Source organism: Rhipicephalus sanguineus, chromosome 3 (genome assembly GCF_013339695.2).
Source record: "Rhipicephalus sanguineus isolate Rsan-2018 chromosome 3, BIME_Rsan_1.4, whole genome shotgun sequence".
NCBI lineage: Eukaryota > Metazoa > Arthropoda > Arachnida > Ixodida > Ixodidae > Rhipicephalus > Rhipicephalus sanguineus.
This window is the reverse complement of record NC_051178.1, coordinates 192,433,403-192,453,380: the sequence shown is the minus strand read 5'-3', so window position 1 is coordinate 192,453,380 and position 19,978 is coordinate 192,433,403. Positions and strand designations below refer to the sequence as shown.

At 46.0% G+C, this 19,978-nt stretch overlaps 1 protein-coding gene across 1 annotated transcript; it reads right to left on the bottom strand.

The window, feature by feature from the left end:
* Window positions 1-3,695: 3,695 nt before the first annotated feature.
* LOC119386218 (protein IWS1 homolog) lies at window positions 3,696-14,802 on the bottom strand (the record flags this gene model as incomplete). Its single annotated transcript, XM_049414259.1, is given in 9 exon segments — window positions 3,696-3,846; window positions 5,002-5,227; window positions 8,185-8,257; window positions 9,093-9,156; window positions 9,320-9,448; window positions 10,693-10,897; window positions 11,726-12,011; window positions 14,144-14,211; window positions 14,754-14,802. Coding segments are annotated over 9 exon segments (1,251 nt in total), but the record flags the coding sequence as incomplete, so codon positions are not given.
* Window positions 14,803-19,978: the final 5,176 nt, after the last annotated feature.

The following is a 19,978-nucleotide window of genomic DNA, read 5'->3' as shown; positions in this document are numbered from 1 at the left end:
ATCGCTGACTTCCCGACGCCCACCGACAAGAAGGCCGTACGCCGTTTTCTCGGCTTGTGCGCCTATTACAGACGTTTCTGTCAGGAATTTTCACGAGCGCCGAGCCCATGACGCAACTCACGAAGGTCGACGTGAATTCGGTGGGAAACGTCGCAAGTTCAAGCATTTCAAGAATTGAAACGACGCCTGCAGACGCCTCCATACTTGACGCATGTCGACGAATACGCCGATCGGAAATCCACACCGACGCAAGCAGCGTAGGACTCGGCGCCGTCCTTGTGCAAAAGACCGACGGATTTGAAAGGGTCTCAGTTAGTCTATCCGGTCGCTATCAAAGGCAGAAATCAACTACTGCACAACAGAAAAGGAGTGCCTGGCCATCATCTGGGCTACATCGAAGTTTCGCCCCTACCTCTACGGCCGGCCCTCAAAGTTGTGAGCAACCACCACGCCTTGTGTGGCTAGCTAACTGAAGGACCCTTCAGGTTGCCCTCGCACGGTGGAGCCTACGGCTTCAAGAATTTGACATAACCGTCGTTTACAAGTCCGGAAGAAAACACTCCGACGCTGACTGCCTGTCCCGCGCCCCCCGTCGACCCACCGCCGCAGGACGACATGGAGGATGACTGCTTCTTGGGAACCATAAGTGCCGAAGACTTCGCCGAACGACAGCGAGCGGACCCAGAACTCAGAGGCTCGTGGAATACCTCGAGGGCAGGACCACTGTTGTTCCCAAGGTATTCACGCGAGGGACTGACGTCGTTTTTCTTGCTCACGGTGTTCTCCTTAAGAAGAACTTCTCGCCGCTTCGAGCCGATTCCCTTCTCGTAGTGCCCTCGACATTGCGACCAGAGGTCCTCCAGGTTCTGCATGACGACCCGACGTCTGGACACCTGGGTGTTTCTCGCACACTCGCAAGAATACAGGAAAAGTACTACTGGCCGCGCCGTGTCGCCGACGTAACTCGCTACGTCAAGACTTGCCGGGACTGTCAGCGACGCAAGACACCGCCGACTAGGCCAGCCGGACTTCTGCAGCCTATCGAGCCACCTCGACGGCCGTTCCAGCAAATTGGCATGGACTTACTGGGGCCGTTCCCGATGTCCAATACCGGAAACAAATGGATCGTCGTAGCTACCGACTACCTCACCCGCTTCGCCGAGACAAGGGCCCTACCCAGAGGCAGTGCCGCCGAGGTAGCGAAGTTCTTCGTTGAGAACATCCTCCTGCGTTATGGCGCCCCAGAGGTCCTCATCACCGACAGAGGAACGGCGTTTACTGCTGACCTAACTCAGGCAATACTGAGATACAGCCAAACAAGCCATCGCCGAACCACAGCGTACCACCCACAGACCAATGGCCTCAGCGAGCGGCTAAACAAGACCATCGCCGACATGCTGGCCATGTATGTCGACGTTGAACGTTGAACACAAGACGTGGGATGCCATTCTTCCGTATGTGACCTTCGCATACAACACGGCCATGCAAGAAACGACGCAAATGACGCCGTACAAGCTGGTCTACGGAAGGAGCCCGGCAACGACGCTCGACGCAATGCTACCAACCGCCACCGAAGAAGACGATCTCGACGTTGCCGCCTATTTGCAACGCGCCGAAGAAGCGCGACAGCTCGCCCCCTGCGCATCAAGAACCAGCAGAGGGTCGACAGCCGTCACTATAATCTTCAACGACGCCACATAGAGTACCAACGCCGTGACCGTGTGTGGGTCTGGACGCCGATACGCCGACGTTGTGGGCTCAGTGAAAAAACTTCTTCGGCGATACTTCGGCCCATACAAGGTGCTTCGACGCCTCGGCGCTCTTGACTACGAGGTCATCCCGGACCGGCATTAACGAACTCCCAGCGACGCCGCGCACGACTGAAGTCGTCCATGTCCGTGCTCCTTAAGCCTGGTTTTGCACGTTAGCGAACCTGGGGACATCTACTAGTTTTTTCCTTTGTTATGTAATTTATTTGTGGTAATGCACTTGTTGTTTTTTTTCCTTTCCATGCTCTGTTGCAAGCATCGGGACGATGCTTTTTCAGAAGAGGGCAATGCCACACCCGCTTCTTCTTTTATTTTGATGTGTTCGAGTTTGACCAGCAAGGACGGTTATCAACGCTCGACGCTGGCCGCGAAGCAGTGTTCGAGAAGCTTCACGATTTTAGTAGATCGCTTTGTTAAGATTGCGCGCCGCACGCGAATGTTCCAGCTTTGTCGAGAGATAACGCCGCCACCAGCGATATTGCTGGAAAGTTCCACAGCGCCTGTATAAAAGCCGACGCGCTTGACCGCTTGTCAGTTGATCGACAGACGACGCCCTGTTCGCATACCTGCCAAGTCTCCCGGATTACCCGGGAGACTCCCGGATTTTGAACGTTTCTCCTGGTTGTACGGGTCATAGCAAAATCTCCCGGAAATCCAGTTTTGCCCTGCGCGTCCAGTGCATTGCGCGGCCCGTGCGTCACGGTGACGCGAGGTGGGACGTTTCGCGTACAGATGCACTACACGCAATTTAAAAATTGATCCTAAATGTGTTATAGGTTATATCACCCGTTAATATTTCGTAGATGATGCGTTTTTTTACACACAAATCTATCCCATAAGTTATCTTGCCTTCAAAATTTTGTGTCACTACTGCTTTAAGTGGAGAGCCCAGCACTTAAAAGGGTAGCCGTTACCGATGTCTGTCGAGATAGCGTGTTCGCCAGCGCTTGCGACCGTCCCCGTCTCAACGGCGCCCCTTATGGTCCCTTGCCCGACGACAGGCCTCGCACGCGGAGCGATGTTATCGCATGTGCCCTTCGCGCGACGGTGACGGCCGGGTCGTTTCATCTCTGCTTCAACCGCGTTCGTCCCTAGCGCTAGCGCGCATTTACTCGCACGTGAAACAGACGATGCGTAAGCGATGTTATCGGTTTGGACTCTGTACAGATCAGCGGCGACCACAAAATCCTGCTGACAGTCCATATAATTGCTATCGCAGTACCTCCCCCCCCCCCCCCCCCCATTGAGTAGATCTTCCGGATTCCGTTTCTCCAAACTTGGCAGGTATGTGTTCGCCGCTATCATTGTACAGCGTGTATTGCTGTAGTTCTAGTTTTCAGTTTCTCGGCCACAAGTTCGGCCAAATAAACAGTTTCATCTCGGACGTGCTGCCTGTTGTCTTCGTCGACGTCACGACCATGTGACAATATGGTACAGCACATTGATATTGACAGGTTCTGCTACAGTTCTAAAGATGCAATGACTTGACACCTCTCCCACCAGCAGGCATTCTGACAGTCAACAAACAGTGCTAAGACCACTGAAAAAAGCTTGACAAGGCCTTCACTTGTCTAAGTCAACAACTGCATGGCACCAACTGAGAGACAAACATGTGGTTTTTCAAGCTTTTTAGCTTGTGCAAACAAAAGTCCCTAAAAAAATGTTTTCGTTAAAAATACCATAGATGGTTCCTTCATAATATGTCCTTCATTATGAGCAAATATGAGTGGAAATGAAGTGTTAAACTCATTTCATACAGAGAAAATCTCACATTTCACTTTACCTCTTTATCAGTACATTATCAAAGACACTGAGAGTATGCCAGACATTCTAACTGACTTGCGGTCTAATGAACCAACCCAGACATTGAAATACTAGCAGATGTTACAAAGCCAGCTGTAAAAATGATAAATGGCACTCACTAACCTCTGCAGCAGCTTTCATTTCCTTAATTATTTCAACTATGATATCATCAGTGTCGCTAATGATGTCGACATCTTTTCGTTTCCTCCGCCGAGAGTTTTCCTCTTTCTTCTTGGCCATCATAATATCGAAGTCTGACATGAAATCAGAATTTCTGAAATAGCAAAAGAACAATCTTAAGATGTAACAGAACTTTTATGTGCTTGTAACCAGTTTTGACGCACACACATAAGATTGACAAGCTATACCATAGAACCTCGTCATAACAAAATCCCACCGACACAAAAATACCTTCACCATATCACATATTCATAATAAACATATATGTGTTACATGCTGATACCAGTAGAGAAGAAGCAAGAAAATTACTTTGTCATACCTAAAAGTAGTTTGTTAAATCCTTGTTAGTGGTATTGGGACCAAAGACACAAACAGCAGATCTTACACATGTAAGTAATTAATGCTCTGGTAATTCTTTAAATTATTTTGGTGCCATTGTGCACGATTGTCGCTATCAACGGTCAGAAAAGAAAAAGGTAATTGGATGACCCAAAACCAGCAATGTGCCAGAATTTGTCAAATGTAATTGTAAATCCATATGAATAGAGCAATTATAAGTTTATAAATCGTGTACTGAAGCCTGTTTTTGCAGAGTATGGCTTCTAAAGTAGGTATCCTTTCACTAACACCGACCATCAAAAAATCTGTGTGCAAAGAAAAAAAAGGAACAGCATTCCTCCTTTTTGTCCCAGTTTAAATGCAGAGTGGATTATCATCATTTAGTATTCCGCCAACTAAAATTTGTAATTTATTAATAATAATAATAATATCTGGGGTCTTAACGTCCCAAAACCACGATATGATTATGAGATGCTGTAGTGCAGGGCTCCGGAAATTTCGATCGCCTGAGGTTCTTTAACGTGCACTTAAATCTAAGTACACGGGCCTCAGTACATTTTCGTCCTCATCGAAAATCTAACTTATCAATAGCTCGTGCATGTTGCAAAAGGGATAATATTTTATTAAAATAATGTCTTTATACGCAAAAGATAAGTACACTAATCCTTGTCGCTAGCAAACATATTGAAATGCCAACGATTCTGCTGATGATGTCATGATTTAACATTGAAAGCGAGTTTTTTTAAAACATGTACGACAACAACTACTCTGGCACAACCATGTGCGCAGTGATATTTAGCGTGGATCAATGAACCTGTATAAACCTGCTGGATTACATGCACAATGCAAAAAAGGTGCATGTGCCATAAAGCCGGAACAGGAATGAATGAATACATTCGCATCTACGCACCGTGAGCGGCGGCTGTCAGGTTCAAGTTCATCGTCGGAGCTAGACACATCTGGCACAGCTTGGCTAGCTGGAACTGGAGCAGGCTGCTCAGCTTTCATCAGCCCCGAGGTCCTCTGGCTCGGCTGAAACCTCCATGTCCTTGTCCTCATCCTCGTCAGAGTCAGCTGCCTTCTCTTCCTCCTTGTCCTCATTGTCCTCCTCCTCTCCTCCTCGCTGTCAGAAAGCACTGTGCTCCGCAGGAAAGACAGAAGGGTTCTTTTAAAGGGGTCATGAAGCACCCCTTGGGCTGATTGAAAAAACGCATCCTGCGGAAAGCTGACACGGCTATGAACTGCTCTGCCAAATATTACAGTCGTAGCGGCGCCGCGTAATGGCCACAAGCGGAGCGCGAAGATTGCCGTTTCCCCAGGCACCCTCTTTTCAAACAGAGGCCGGTTCTCACTCTCGTCGGTGGGCGGGGCGTCTGTCCGCTGTACGTCGCAAGAGACATAGCATGCTTATTGGCCGATAGCCGACGTAAATCGAGAGCGGCGTTCGGATCAGATGCGCTTCTTGCCGCGGGTGCCGCGCACTTGCCGGCGCCGCACTCCTCAGTACACGGTAGCCGCACTCGCGCAGCGAATCACAGCGGGAGAGCGATCGCGTTTCATGACGCGCGCTGGCGTAACTTCTTTCCCCCATGCCATCCCTCCCTGTCTAGCTTCCAGTGCGCTCGTCGGCACGAGAAAAGGGAGAAAGCGCTGGGAGCGTGCGCCAAACCCCCGTAACTCCGCTGATTCTTTACGGATTCGAGAAATTTTTGCGGCAATCGATTCGGGAGGCAGTACACTCCGATACTGAGGCCATTAGACCATTACTTGGAAAAGTGGTTCATGACCCCTTTAAGGGACCCTGCAACACTTTTCCAAGTAATCATCGAACGACTTCATTAAACAAGTTTATTGCCTCCCGAATCAACAGCCGCAAGAATTTTTAGAATCCGTCAAGTACGAGCGGAGTTACAGGAATTTATTGCACGCTTTAAAGGGGTCATGAACCACTTTTCCAAGTAATGATCTAATGACCTCAGTATCGGAGTTTACTGCCTCCCGAATCGATTGCCGCAAAAATTTCTCGAATCCTTCAAGAATCAGCGGAGTTACGGGGGTTTGGCGCACGCTCCCAGCGCTTTCTCTCTTTTCTCGTGCCGACGAGCGCACTGGAAGCTAGACAGGGAGGGATGGCACGGGGAAAAGAAGTTACGTCAGCGCACGTCATGAAACGCGATCGCTCTACCGCTGTGATTCGCTTGCGCGAGTGCGGCTACCGTGTACTGAGGAGTGCGGCGCCGGCAAGTGGCGGCACCCCGCGGCAAGAAGCGCATCTGATCCGAACGGCGCTCTCAATTTACGTCGGCTATCGGCCAATAAGCATGCTGTGTCTCTTGCGACGTAAACTGGCAGATCCGCAACGTCAACGTGCAGACGCCCCGCCCACTGACGAGAGTGAGAACCGGCCTCTGTTTGAAAAGAGGGCGCCTGAGGAAACGGCAACTTCGTGCTCCGCTTGTGGCCTTTACGCGGCGCGCATGACTGTAATATTTGGCAGAGCAGTTCATAGCCGTGTCAGCTTTCCACAGGATGTGTTTTTTCAACAAGCCCCAGGGGTGCTTCATGACCCCTTTAAGCACTTTCCTTTTGTACCAGCGAGTGCGCTGAAAGCTACGCAGGGGTGGACGAAATGGAGGCAAGAAGCTACCTCTCTTCGTCAGCATGCGTCATGACCTTGAGCTTTTTTTTTTTTTTCTTTGAATGCGCGGCTTACCTTCAGAGTGATAATGACCTCGCTGATTTAATTCTAGCACCATAGAGTGCAGCACAGGCACATCGCAGCATCCTGCGGTGGCCACAGTAACTATGCAGTTCACAATGCTGAAATTAGCCAATAGCCGTGGACTCTGGCTTTAATTTTTGACACTAGAAGGCAGTAGCAGTCCGGAAAAAAAGCACAGTTCCATCACGAGCACATACAGCATAGACCGCTTATAACGTAAGTCACCGGAGTCGCGAATATCCGCACTATAAGCGGTACCGCACTATAACCAAAACAACATTTTTGAAAGGTTGCACGTGTACAAAACATGACCAACAGGCAGGCGCGCGATTCCGACTATCGCGGCATGCGACTGGGGCGTAAGTTTGCATCTGCTTACATTTGAAAATGTTGAACTGTTAGCGTCCGCGGACCTGCGGTGCCGACTTAACGAACACAGAAAAAATGCGCCGTCACGGGAAGTTGCCGCGGTAACACACTGCGCGTCCACGATGTCGAAAACGGTGGCGACCACAAACCACCACTCGAGTGTTTCACACGCACGCCCGCGTTTTCGTAAAAGATGTAAGTCACCCCTTCTAAATGCAACAATTGCAAAATGTTTCATTGACGTCGCACCAAACCGCAACTTCTGTAGTCCGCGGCCGCCGACATGGCAGCTAGCGCTCTTTAGGCCTAGCGTGCGCGTTGCAAACTTGGCATGCCACCGCGAGAAGCTTGCCCTAGGCAACACGGAGATCGGGAGTAGAAGAGATACGCACTCGCGAGCTAAACCGAGGGCATCACGCGTGAAACGAAGTTTCGGTTCGTGATCGGGAGAACAGCCGCGGCAACTATCCTGAAAAAGTCTTTTCAAGCTTGTAAGTCCGCCTGTTGGTGGCAAAAAAGCTCAATCGCGTCTCAAAGCATTGTTACTTGCGGGGGAATCGAGGTTGCACGCGCGATATCTGCGCTCTACGACGAAGCACGCATGTCAAGCGGCCGAAGGGGGCAAAGGCTTCTCCGTCGGCACACCACGCACCTGCGCCGGGCTGCTGTCCCCCACAGCCATCCCTTTTTTTTTTCTCCCCCCGCTCCTTGTTCGTTCGTTCCGCGTCCCCTCCTCCTTTGTAATGCCGTCGCCGCTCTCTCCCCCGCCGCCGCATCTCCGCACCCTGGCAGCCGCATTATAACCGGTCTTTCATCTCGGTATGCGTATGGGAGTCAGAAAAAACCGCATTATAGCCGGTACTGCACTGTAAGCGGTTACGTTATAAGTGGTCTGAGCTGTACACACAAAGGAAGCGGTTGTTGTCTCGCCACCTGCTACTAACCACAATGCCCACAGTGTCCTAATCTACAACAATTATTACAACAAAACTAAATGCATACCCTTCCTTGCTTTTGCTTTCTTTGCCTTTTCCTTTTTCTTTTTCGTGCTAACCAGGTCTTCATTTCCAAAGCCCTGAGCAAGAAGAAAAAAAAAAAGCATGTTCACATAGGCTCTGGCTTATCAATATACATGTAGTATGTATTAAGACCATCTTAGCACCATTACGTACACAAAGCTAACTCATGACCTCAGTATTTCACAGTAGTTACAGTGCTCTACTTCCCTAAAGGGACCCTAAAATAGTTGTGACGATCTTTTACAAACCCACTGAGGTTGCAGCATAATTACAGACCAATTTAAGCACTCTGCATAAAGTGTCTAATTAATTATAAGCTTTTTAAACATGCATATTGTTACTGATCACAGCGCACAGCCACACCAATTTTTCAGCTGCTCCTGTTTCAAGATATGGCGCTGTTTTGGGACGTCACCTGTGTGACCGATGTGACTGGCTTTGTAGCGTTTGTACTGAAGGAGAAAATGCAAGCAGTGGGTTTGTGGTGGCACCTGGTGGAGCAGAGATCAATCAGACAAACACGGAGTATTGCGAAAAACAGAGCTTAGCTCTGATCACTCATTGAGGAAGCTGAGGAGAAAAAGTGTAGCTTGGGAGAAGTGTTACTTCTAATCGCTCTTAGCTCCCTTGATAAAAGGTGCTTAGCATTAATTACGGTGCGAATGATCTACTCAAGTTGTAGCCTGACCGCTCACATAATCGAAAAAAGAAAAAAAAAAAGCATTTAAGTGATTATTTAACAAAATGCAACTGAAGTGCAAACAATTTTGAATACAGCTGGTCCTTAAAATCATTTCCCAAAAGTACAGCATGTTCACAACAAGGATAAATTATGGTTTGAAGCAAGTGACAGCAGACGAGGTGTATCTAGCAGCAACAAACCAGACTCACCTCAAATTCAGATTCATCGTCACTGTCACCGAAGATGTTTGCGATTAGTTCTCCAACCTTTGACCTGCAAATTGACACACAGGCAAAACTTTATTTAAACGATGTTTTCATGACTGATGTTTTTTCACATGAATCATGTTTTCAGTGTGTATGCACGTATAGTTCCTTTGAACTTTAAAGCTTTTGAATGGGAAATGCATTTAAAGTAATCACTACCGTGCACTTACTCATTGTCACTGTCATCCTTGTCCTCGTCCTTGTCGGAGTCTTCCTTGTCCGAGTCATCTTCCTCTTTGTCTGATCCTGCTTCTTTTGCATCCTCCTGGTCGGAGTCTTTTTCATCCTCAGAATTTCTCCTGCACATTTCACAGATGTTCGTAGCGAAAAATGCAAAGAGGAAAAAAAAATGAAGTCATAGAAGAGGAAAAAAAAAAAGCTGCACCATGTTTACTTAGCCCCTTCAACAACAGAACCCCACAAAATTGAAATCGATGCAGTTAAAGTAGCAATTTTATTTTAGGCCATCATATTCACCACTGAAACAAACATAGGACAGCAGGATGATCCTTTGAGCATTTTCCAGCAAGTGCTCAATACTAAGTAATTAAATCTTGATATACTGTACAGTCGGTCTTGTCGTGCTCATATTACGTAATTCAGAGTCACATTACGGAGCTTTAGCTAGGCCTTGAATTCTCAAGAGTTGTAGTTCCTCGTATGTGGCTGTAATTCCAGGATTGTGTTCTTCCTGGTAATCCAGATACTGGCAGTAGTGAATAAGAAATTCCCAACTTCTTTACATTGTGGCCACTATATTAGCAGTAGGCTGTGGAGTGCACATGAAAATGCCGATTTCAGTTGCTCACAGCAAGTCATCCTTTGCTGCCTAGCTCTCGGTAGACAGAGAGAATTAGACTATTTTAGAACCAGGTGCGTGCTGCCTTTGCCCAGAGGTGGGTAACTTTTTTCTTCCAGGTAGCCATGGCATGTAGCCAACGCCGTACTCTTTCCACCAGCCGGAGCTGGTCCTCAGAGTTCAGCGATATCAGCAATGACTCCCACTTGTCGCACGGATTTTGTTGTACACTCTGTTCGTCAGATGCTCACACCCTCAATTAAAATCATATATGTACATATGGTGTTCTGTGGTGCAAGGGAAGTTGAAGTTGCTAACACTTTTAGAAACCAGCACTGTGCCCTGTCCTGCACTTTGTCTACTCATCTAAGCGATAGCAAAAGCATACACAATTGTGATTGTGGCTTGCATGGTCACGTGTTCCCAAACATTAAACGTTCTGCCCTGAATGAAGCGGGCAGAGGTAAAATGACTGACAAGTGAATCACGACGCAGGTTTGCACGCGTGCAATAAATCTTCTTTTCCAGCTGTCTTGCACCAGTATGCCATTTAGATGTGAAGTAGATTATGAGAGACAACAATGTGCATGTTTCCTTCTGCTGCTTATTGTTGTTCGATCTCTCTTCTGGAGGAAAGGGAATGGGTGGCTGTGATGACAATTCTCTTCCGCAATAATGCCTTCTGGCCTGGGTGGGTTTCTGAAATAAGTAAGTAAATAGCTAGGCTGTTTAAACTTGCCTCACAGGAGATGATGGTGCACTACTTCTCTCTTCAGCACCAGTGTTTGAAGGGCTTGGGCTTGCAGGCGGGCTGTCATGTAATGATGGTGCCTCGTCGTCGTCATCTTGCTGCTGTCCACTGTCTGACTGTGCCTGCTCTGCTGCCCCTGCTCACCGCCTGCACCCGAGGTAGAACTCTGTCGGCTTTCCCGGCCATCGTCTCCTTGTTCTGGCAACAAAAACAACAAATCCACAAGCTAATAAAACAGCAGTCATAACAAGCTTAATTAAAACTATTAAAACAATTCACTAGTGCCTTGAGCGCATTGTCAGGACAACAGAACATGATAAATGTGCGATACAATGTTCTCGTGAAAGTGAACATTATGAGTGGGCTACCAAAAAGTTCCTTTCCACAAATTCGTGCATTTTAGCTCTCTGTAAATACTTGCACAATGACACACGTACACACATGAGCACACCCATTGTCACTGTCAGACAGTGACAACTGAGCAGGAACGCCTATGGGTGGATTGGTAAGAAAGAAAAACGGGCTTTACAGGATTGTGTATGACTAAGAGAACGAGTTAAATTCGACACAAAGAATGAACAGTGACCAAGGCTCTGTAATACCAACTGTAACAGCACCACAAACACAAAAGATCTAAAATAACAGGCTTAACCCATAACTTGCAAACAGGCTTGCACACTGCGTATGAGATAGCAATGCCACAGGCCTGTGTTGCACTTCCTGTAATGTAACCTGCCATGAAACACACCCCTTCCCCAATAAGGTTAAAACAGCAGAACCAACACAGAGAAGTTCTCAAATGTTTCCCTGCCAATGGAGACATATTTAAGAAGACTCAAAAGATGGGCGTCTGCCTAAGCTGGATCAGTAAGTTACACTTACAGAATACCAGAAAAATCAGCCTCAGTGAGAACAGAGTTTTGACAAGCCCAAAAATAAATAATATTAAGAAGCACACTTGAATCTGCCTCAGCCACTTATCATGACGAAGTATGAAAACTGCTCGTTCGGGACTAGTTAGCTCACCGTTTTCTTCTTCTCCTGCTGACTGGTCACCAGTGGCACTGTTGTTCTCCACAGCAGGAGAGCTTGGAGAACTGCGAACTTCTGCGTCACTGTTCTTTTCATTGTCCGACCCACTGCCCGCACTGTCACCCTGGCCCTCACTGCCAGAGTCCCTGGACGCCTCGTTGTTGTTGGTGTCCTCGTCTTCTTGACCACTCTCCTGACCACTGCCATCCTCGTTGTCGGAGCCTGCCGGACTGTGCACACTTTCGCTGTTGTTGTTTGAATCGGGTGATGCCACGGGGGACTGTAGATCAATAGAAAATTGTGTGCAAGGTGAGCGATGAGGGAACTTGTCGTAAAATGGAACCGCAAATAAAAGCTTCCCTAGGTTTATTCCTTTGAAAGGGGTGCCTCACAAGAAAATACTGCGACATTTTTGTAAAATCAGTGCTGTCAGCTCCACAATTATGGTTTGAAGCCTCGATTCCTTGAGAGTCCCAGGAATGATTAACTATAGCCCTTTTCATGCGACTCGTCCAAGAGAGCACCAGTCATCCTCGTGCAGATGTCGTATAGTGCTACCTAATCGGTGTGCTTCAAGTCACGCCTTCTTCATCTCCAAAGCTGCAGTGCGATTGGCGATTATTTTGAACTGCTTGCATCAACCGGTAACAGTTAATTACTGTGCACGCAAAGAATCGGGGTTCCATTAACATAATTACAGAGACAACACCAGCCTAATGGAGAAATAAGAAAACTAGGCAATGTTTTCGATCAGCAGACCTTGAAGATATCATCCAGCATATAAATCTATGACAGGCATATTTTAGTTTATGGTATAGGCTAGCATGAAGCAGTATCATGATATACTGTGAAAATGAAGCATTTAAATATTGTATTTCCACCATTTTCTCAGTGGACATAAATGTAGCTATACTCACCTCTTGTACGGTGATTCACAGAATACTGTTGTGGCTGTACCAGAGCACGTAATACCAGTGCCACACGGTACACTCTCTTGATCACAATTGAGCCCAGAAGGAACACATTTTTTCAACTGTGACTGGCTGTTTTTCACTAAATTAGCCAATCATGATCAAGATATTCAATCAGGGCCAATCATGATCAAAAGCAACCGTGCAACATTGGCCGGTATAACCATCGATGATGATAGGTACTGTCGTCATTTCGCAAGTATGCAAGAAAGGCAATTATTAACAGTTTTGTCAGCAAGAGAGCGAACCAGAAATTACCTAAAGAAAGAAGTGACCTCCACATGAGAACATGTGTTCAATGGGCATAAGCACATGCTGGGACATGCACATGTATAGTTCATTTAATTTTATCAGCTACAATTTCACAGCTCCTATCCTCCACCCATGCCCTTCTTTTCTTATTACACGGCTCTGAAGTTGTAGAATGAATGTGCGTCTCATTCCTATCTCTTTCATAGAGCCAATTCAGAAAGTTCAGTTACCAAAACTAAATGTCTAATAACATTAAGTGCCATTACATGATTGAAAAGGAGCAGGACAAGCATGTGCAATGGTGGTTAGCACTGTTTTGGAGGGCAACTTTTTTATATATGTGCACTGTACACAACGATTCATGAAGTGCAAATCCTGCAGCACATAGCAAATACAATATGGAAATTTCATGAAAGCATGTCATGAAGGAAACACAAATATTCCTTGGCTATTGTACACAGCACTTCAGCTGCGATAAGCACCTCATTCCCACGTACTGGGAATAAGTGACTGTTTTCTAACCAGATGTATTATTTTAATTGCACCCTTGTTATCTTATGCAACTGGCAATGCGACTCAGGAGTCAAGCACACCTTTCTTGTTTCATGCTTGCCTGCCAGTAGTTATCACACAACTAAATTAAATCCTAGGATATTAGCCAAGAACACAATCTGATTACCAGGCATGCCATATATATAAAGGAGATGTCTGGATTAATTTTTACCACTTGTATCTTCGACCCCTAAAGGCGGCCAACGCGGTAGGAATCGAACTCGCTACCTCGAAATCAGTACGAGAATTAAGGCAAGTACACTTGAAAATTTACCAGCGATGCGAAGAACTTTCGATTGGGATCAAATTTCTTGATTGCAACAGGTTCTCATCCGCAGCTTGCGCAAAGGCGTACGTAAATCGCGATCGAAGATAAGTTAAATGCGACTTTAGTTTTTCGATTCCGAGCAACATGAACAACGGGATGCACGGAAACTGAACTTTCGCAACTGAGCATTCCATCACAACAGCTGTTAGGGAAGTCAAATAACGGCGACAAGAAACCGTACATTCAGAGCTTTGGCTACGCGCCTTGTTTTACCGAGCCTGCACCACATATGACGCGGTGTAATTCGCGTACGAGCACAGAACATGACAATCTGCTGGTTTAAAAGCAATCACCGACGTTTTGACGTACCGGACTGGCAACATTGCAGGGTCCCTCGTCTTCGCTGCCAGCTTCCATATCCGACCCCGCCGAGTTCGCTGCAATGTAGACATCGACAATCTCGGTAACTCACAAACATTGACGAAGGGTTTCTTCCGTGGCACCTGGACCCCTAACAGGAAAGAATGCGCAGACCCACAGTAATGTGTAGGGTTGTAAATCTCCTTTGGAGTTGCCGGTGCGTATGTCTATTTACACAATAGCCCTGGACCACACTCAAAACTGAATCTACTGCTTTGAGTGGTTTATTTAGGCTTGAATGCAAGGCAACAAATAAGAGTACGTTTGAGGGGGGGGGAGGGACGAAGCACTGGCAAAATGCGTGTGAGTGCGCGATGCTGAACGCATCGCAAAAACGAAGGTTTTGCGTGCTCCGTGCTTCGACGACTTGCAAAGTGCGATCGCAGGCAGGGAACTTAGTAGAACGCGAACGATACATGGCTTGAGGCTCGTAACTTACACATTTTCAGTACCCGGCAAGATCTGTTCCTTCGGTACGCAGCGGAGAACTAGCACATAAACACACACACAACAAAAAGACGTCCTGAAAACGATGGCGATGTCTATGAGCCTCTCTCACAAGAGAAAGTGACGTAGTAGCAGTAGTAGTCGGTCAGTCGGTCAGGCATGGCTGCCAGAGCGACATTTGTTTTCGTGGCCGCTACAGGGAGCGACCGCAGCGCCGCCATTCGGTAGAGCCTGAAACGCCCGTTTTAGGCACTTTTCTCCCTAAAGACGGCCACTGGCCTAGGTACTGAGGAGAAGAACGCCCCTAGCTCCACTTGTCCCTAGCTTGATCGGCAGCCATAGGCCATGCGCGCTTCACGCCGGTGTCAACCCACGCCAAGGTAAGTTTTTGCATTCGCTGTCCTGCGGTGTTTTTTTCTATCGCGCGACGGAGCAAATGAGTTAAACGGGCCAAGCCTTCTGCCTGGTGTGCTGTGTTTGTGTGCCGTTCGCCTTCGAACTCTACCTTTGTGAATTTGCACCCTGTGTGAGCATCGGCCCGTCACACAGTACAAGTGCTTAGCTCGAGCTCGGTTGTAGTCGAGGTGGAACTGCATTCAACAATTCATTATTTACGTGACGCTACGGCCTCAGTCCCGAAACTTGATTTGGTGCAATTATGTTACTGTTACTGCAGCTTCTGATCGATGCAGCTATTTTGCTGGAGGGAGGGCTTCAATGTAATAGAGTTACTGTTTGTACTACATGTCTGTGTCGTTCTCTGCCATATGTAATAGAGTTACTGTTTTGTACTACATGTCTGTGTCGTTCTCTGCCATTTGATATGTCATGATACACTTCACGTGTAGATGTCGACGCTACCATCTATCCAATACATTACATGGTTCTCAGTGCAACTGTCTAGCGCTAATTGTACCATTTTATTACGTACCTCACTTCGCTGCAAGTGTGCTTCTTCACAGCCCTGTGCTTCTTCGCAGCACGGGGCACAGGCATAACAATTGCAGCACGTTTGGTGTAATGCAGTCTACCATCAATTTGTATAGGCAAGACAACACATAGGACAGTGCACATTGGAACTTTGTGCAAAGTTTAGGTATTCCCTGTGACCTGGGCGCTGCTGACAAATGTCCCATTTGTCTGGTTTGCGTAGAATGCTAAAATAATTTGCTGCATCAGCCAAGGCAAAGCAGAAAATTAAGCTGGAAATGGCCACTTCTCTGCATTACAAGCTCTGTGGAGTGGTGCTGTAAATTCTGCATTGCCAGATATTGTTGCGTTAGAATCTGACTACCTGCAAAATTTTGACTGGCACAAGCACCCAGTTGCCGTATTTCTGGTAGACCAGCTGCACTATTATTACAGCTGTCGTTTCCCTTGGTTTTGTCCTAGCAAAGACGCCACCTGGTTCAAACAGCCCACGCACAACTGTGACTAAACTGTGAATAGCATGCACACATACACACTTTAATCGCTATGGTTTACCTTTAGATGCAACAGATTTCAAAGAACACCGACTGCAACGGTTGATATCACTTCCTTTAGAAACTTGCTCGAAGCACATATCATTCTGGTGTAAAGCAGCTTGCACAGTTGTAAGAAAGCGGCAGTTACGATTACAATTTGCAGTGTTCCACTACTTCATTCTTTAAGGGGCTCCTGAACCACTTTTCCAAGTAATCATCGAATGACCTCAGTATCGGGCCTCACGAATCGATTGCCGCAAAAATTTCTTGAATTCGTCAAGAACGAATAGAGTTACAGGGATTTGACACGCTTTCAGTGCTTCCCCTCTTCTCTCAGCTTGCTCGAAGGTACACGTGGAGGGATGGCATAGAGGAAAGAATTCACGTCATGAGCTTGAGCATGCATGATGAAACATGATTGCTCTCTGTTCTCATTATTCCTGTGCATAGTGTGGCTACATAGAGCACAGGGCCAGCGTGTGGCAGCACCTTGGTGGCAAGAAACGCATCTTATCCAAATGCCGCTCTTTATTTATGTGGGATATTGCCTGCTATGTGTTGTTCAATGTCAAACAGCAGGTGCCGACAGCTGTGAAAAGAGTGAGCACAGCCCCCTGTATGAAAAGAGGGTGCCTGTGAAAATGGTAACTTCACGCTCCACTTCTAATCTCTCCTTGTTGCGCATGACTGCAAGGCTTGGCTGAGCTTTCATAGTGGTGTCTGCTTTCCACAGGATGTGGTTTCTGAGCAAAGAAACAACTGCTTGCAGCGCGAACTCAACACAAGGACAAAAGAAGACGCGGTGCTTGTTCATGCCTTTTGTTTTTTGTGTCAAGTTCACACTGCAACCAGTTGTTTCTAATGATCTACCAACTTTCCGACTCTCGTTGACTATGTTTCTCACCAAGGCTACATTTTCTCACCAGCCTGACGGGTGGTTCATGACCTCTTATAACAACTTTTTCATGAGCAGAGTATCCATTAAAGCTTTATGCCACATAAAAAAATCATAGAATCGGCCCACAGTAGTAAACACAAAAAAGTGAAAAATTACATTTATTGAAATTCTACATCTGTCTTTCCACTACTTTCTTTTCTATGTGCGATTTTCAACTTTAGAAGGCATCTGATTATTATTTATTTATTTGAGAATACCTCACAGGCCCCGTAAGAGGCATAGGGTGAGGGGGCATACAGTACAATTCAATACATTGTATGGTTGTATACACACTCTACATTCAGAATTCTAAATGTGCATGGTGTGGCCTGCACTATAACATGCACAAAATATACAGCTGTATCCTTACCAGGAAATGGCTATATTTTCACATTAAGCTGAGGCATCTGCATATTTAAATAAGTGTTGCAATACTTATTGGATGGCTGTGCATTTGGGCACATGTGGCTGGCGGTTATCACAAATCTTTGTATACAGGGCAATCTTGAGCGGTCATGCTTTATATCCTATAGATCTTCGACTAAGATTTTCTTGCTTGTCACTTTTATCAGTATCGAAACTTTGCAGTATTCATGCATCTTACAGTACCTTTCTTTTTTGGCGAAACCGACCTGTTACTAGAGGTACTAATATGATAAAGGTCTTCAAACTAGGTTACCTCTTCGTGATTGTTGCCAGAAGAATAATTTACTCCAGTAATCAGAGTGGAGTGTTAGGTGGTACTTTGTAAGTGTACGCAATGATCTGCAGTGATGTTTTCAGGCTTGCTAACATGAAAGCAGTAAAACAAGCTGGCCACTTTTACAGCTAGTATACAACTTATCCTGAAACAAGCAAAATCACAGTGGCACCACTACCTGCAGCAGTGACACTTAGGTTGTATCACAAGCCTGTGCCCTATACTGGTACATCATTGAAAGACTCATCTAGCCGCACAGACGTCATTATTGTCATTGCACCTCGAGGTGGCTAACTTCTTTTAGTACCAGTCATCTGTAACTCCGCTCATTCCCATTCTTTACTGGTTTGAAAAATTTTGCGGCAACTAGATTCATGAGGCAATAAACTGATAAGCTATTATATGATTACTTGGAAAAGTGTTTCAGGAACCCTTTAACATACACTGTGTGTTCTAGCATGCTGCGGTTACCAAGGTTGATGCACAACATGGTTTGACACAAGAAGTCAAGACACCACAAACGCCAACTATCAACTGCAAAGGCACACAATGGCGGGAAAAAAAAGAAGACATGAAAACTTATCTGCGCATGCTGATGCAATAGACGAACTTATCAATCCGGCCGTGTGGGGGTGTACGTGACAGATAACTGTTAAGGCAGTTGATTTATTCTTTATGCAAGTTAATAGACGGTTAGCTCATGCATGCGCATGAGCTAATAGTGCGCATTATTATCGATATGCCATGCCTCGATTATTAGATGAGTTTGTTCATTCATATGCCTGTAAAAAACTGCGTATTTATCGAATTTTGGTGCGGACTTACACTCTCGACAATGTAAAGATAGATTAGAAGGTGAGCCTCCGCTTAACAGTATTTTATGTTCAATAATCTCTGGTTAACACAGCGGCTCGTCTGTCCTATGTAGAAGCAGCCGTAGCTAAAGGGAACCTTATAAACCACACCTGTACAGCAATCAGTGAATTTGTTGGCATGTTTTATGAAACAAATGTTATTCGCATCTTGTCTACTATTACTCGCTCATTCTTTCTCTGCACAGTGCACAAATCTTACCTAGATAATTGGCAGCCGTAAAGACAGCATTAACGCTGTATCTACTTCCCACTTTCTTTAGCCTGTGAGACATGCAATGAATGTAAGCAATACCTACGACGTGTTTTTCTCATTGCTTTCTGCAACCATGCTCGGACTTAGCATAACGGACTTCTTTAAACATCCCGATAGTGGCCGCCCTGTCTTTGCACGCCCTGTCCTTTAGAATAATACTTACCAACTAGCTCAGCTCTCTGTTATTATAAACATGGTTTTATTCCACAGCCCTGGGGAAGGTGTTGGAATGCTTGTTCTGATTACAGACTGAAATGTTGCTAATCTTGTGGGTCCTTATTTCTTCTTGGGCACCTTGTGCACTTGTTTCAGTACATGTGCTAGGTCAATACAAATTTAAGGAGTCAGGATATGCACTTTAAATGATGTCTTCAAGTAAACAACAAAAGCGAGCTTTCCACATTGTAATTTTATTGGCATTTCAGAAGCAACACCAGCAAGATGACCAAAGGACGTACCACTTCAAGATGGAAATGGCTATGTTCAAAGATATTTTAGAGACGTACAACAAGGAAGATATTGGGATTCTCGTTGCATCGATATATGCGATCTGCAATAGCAATGTCCAAAGCTTAACGGGCACTTTCACGTAGAGAGCCTTCCTTATTACAGCACTTATTCGCAAATTCTTGCAGCAACATGTTCACATCGTACAAGTGCGCATTTATCTCTCCATCAGAAATTTTGGACCGCAAGGTTGTGTACTGCCACTTGAAGAAACACCGAATCATGAAAGCCTCCAACCCGATAAACAGTAAAGAAGAGTAAGGTAGCCAACATAAGAAGGTTCAATATGGAGAGAATTGAACATGCTCTAAAGAACAGAAGAAGCCAAAAAGCAGTGAAGAGAAAATTGGGCACAGGCAAAAACCATATGTATGCACTAAGAGAAAGGCAAGGCAGTTTCACTACCAATATGTATAAGGTTGTCAAAGCAGCTATGATTTTCTACAGAGATCAGCCAGGACAACAATGGTAGTAATAATAGTAGTAGTAGTCCAGACGAATCTCACCAACAATGGCGGGTGAAGGAACGAAAACTTCTTGTTAGAAGAATTGGCATCTGTTCATCTTAAAATAACCGCTTCATGCACAAAAAACACACC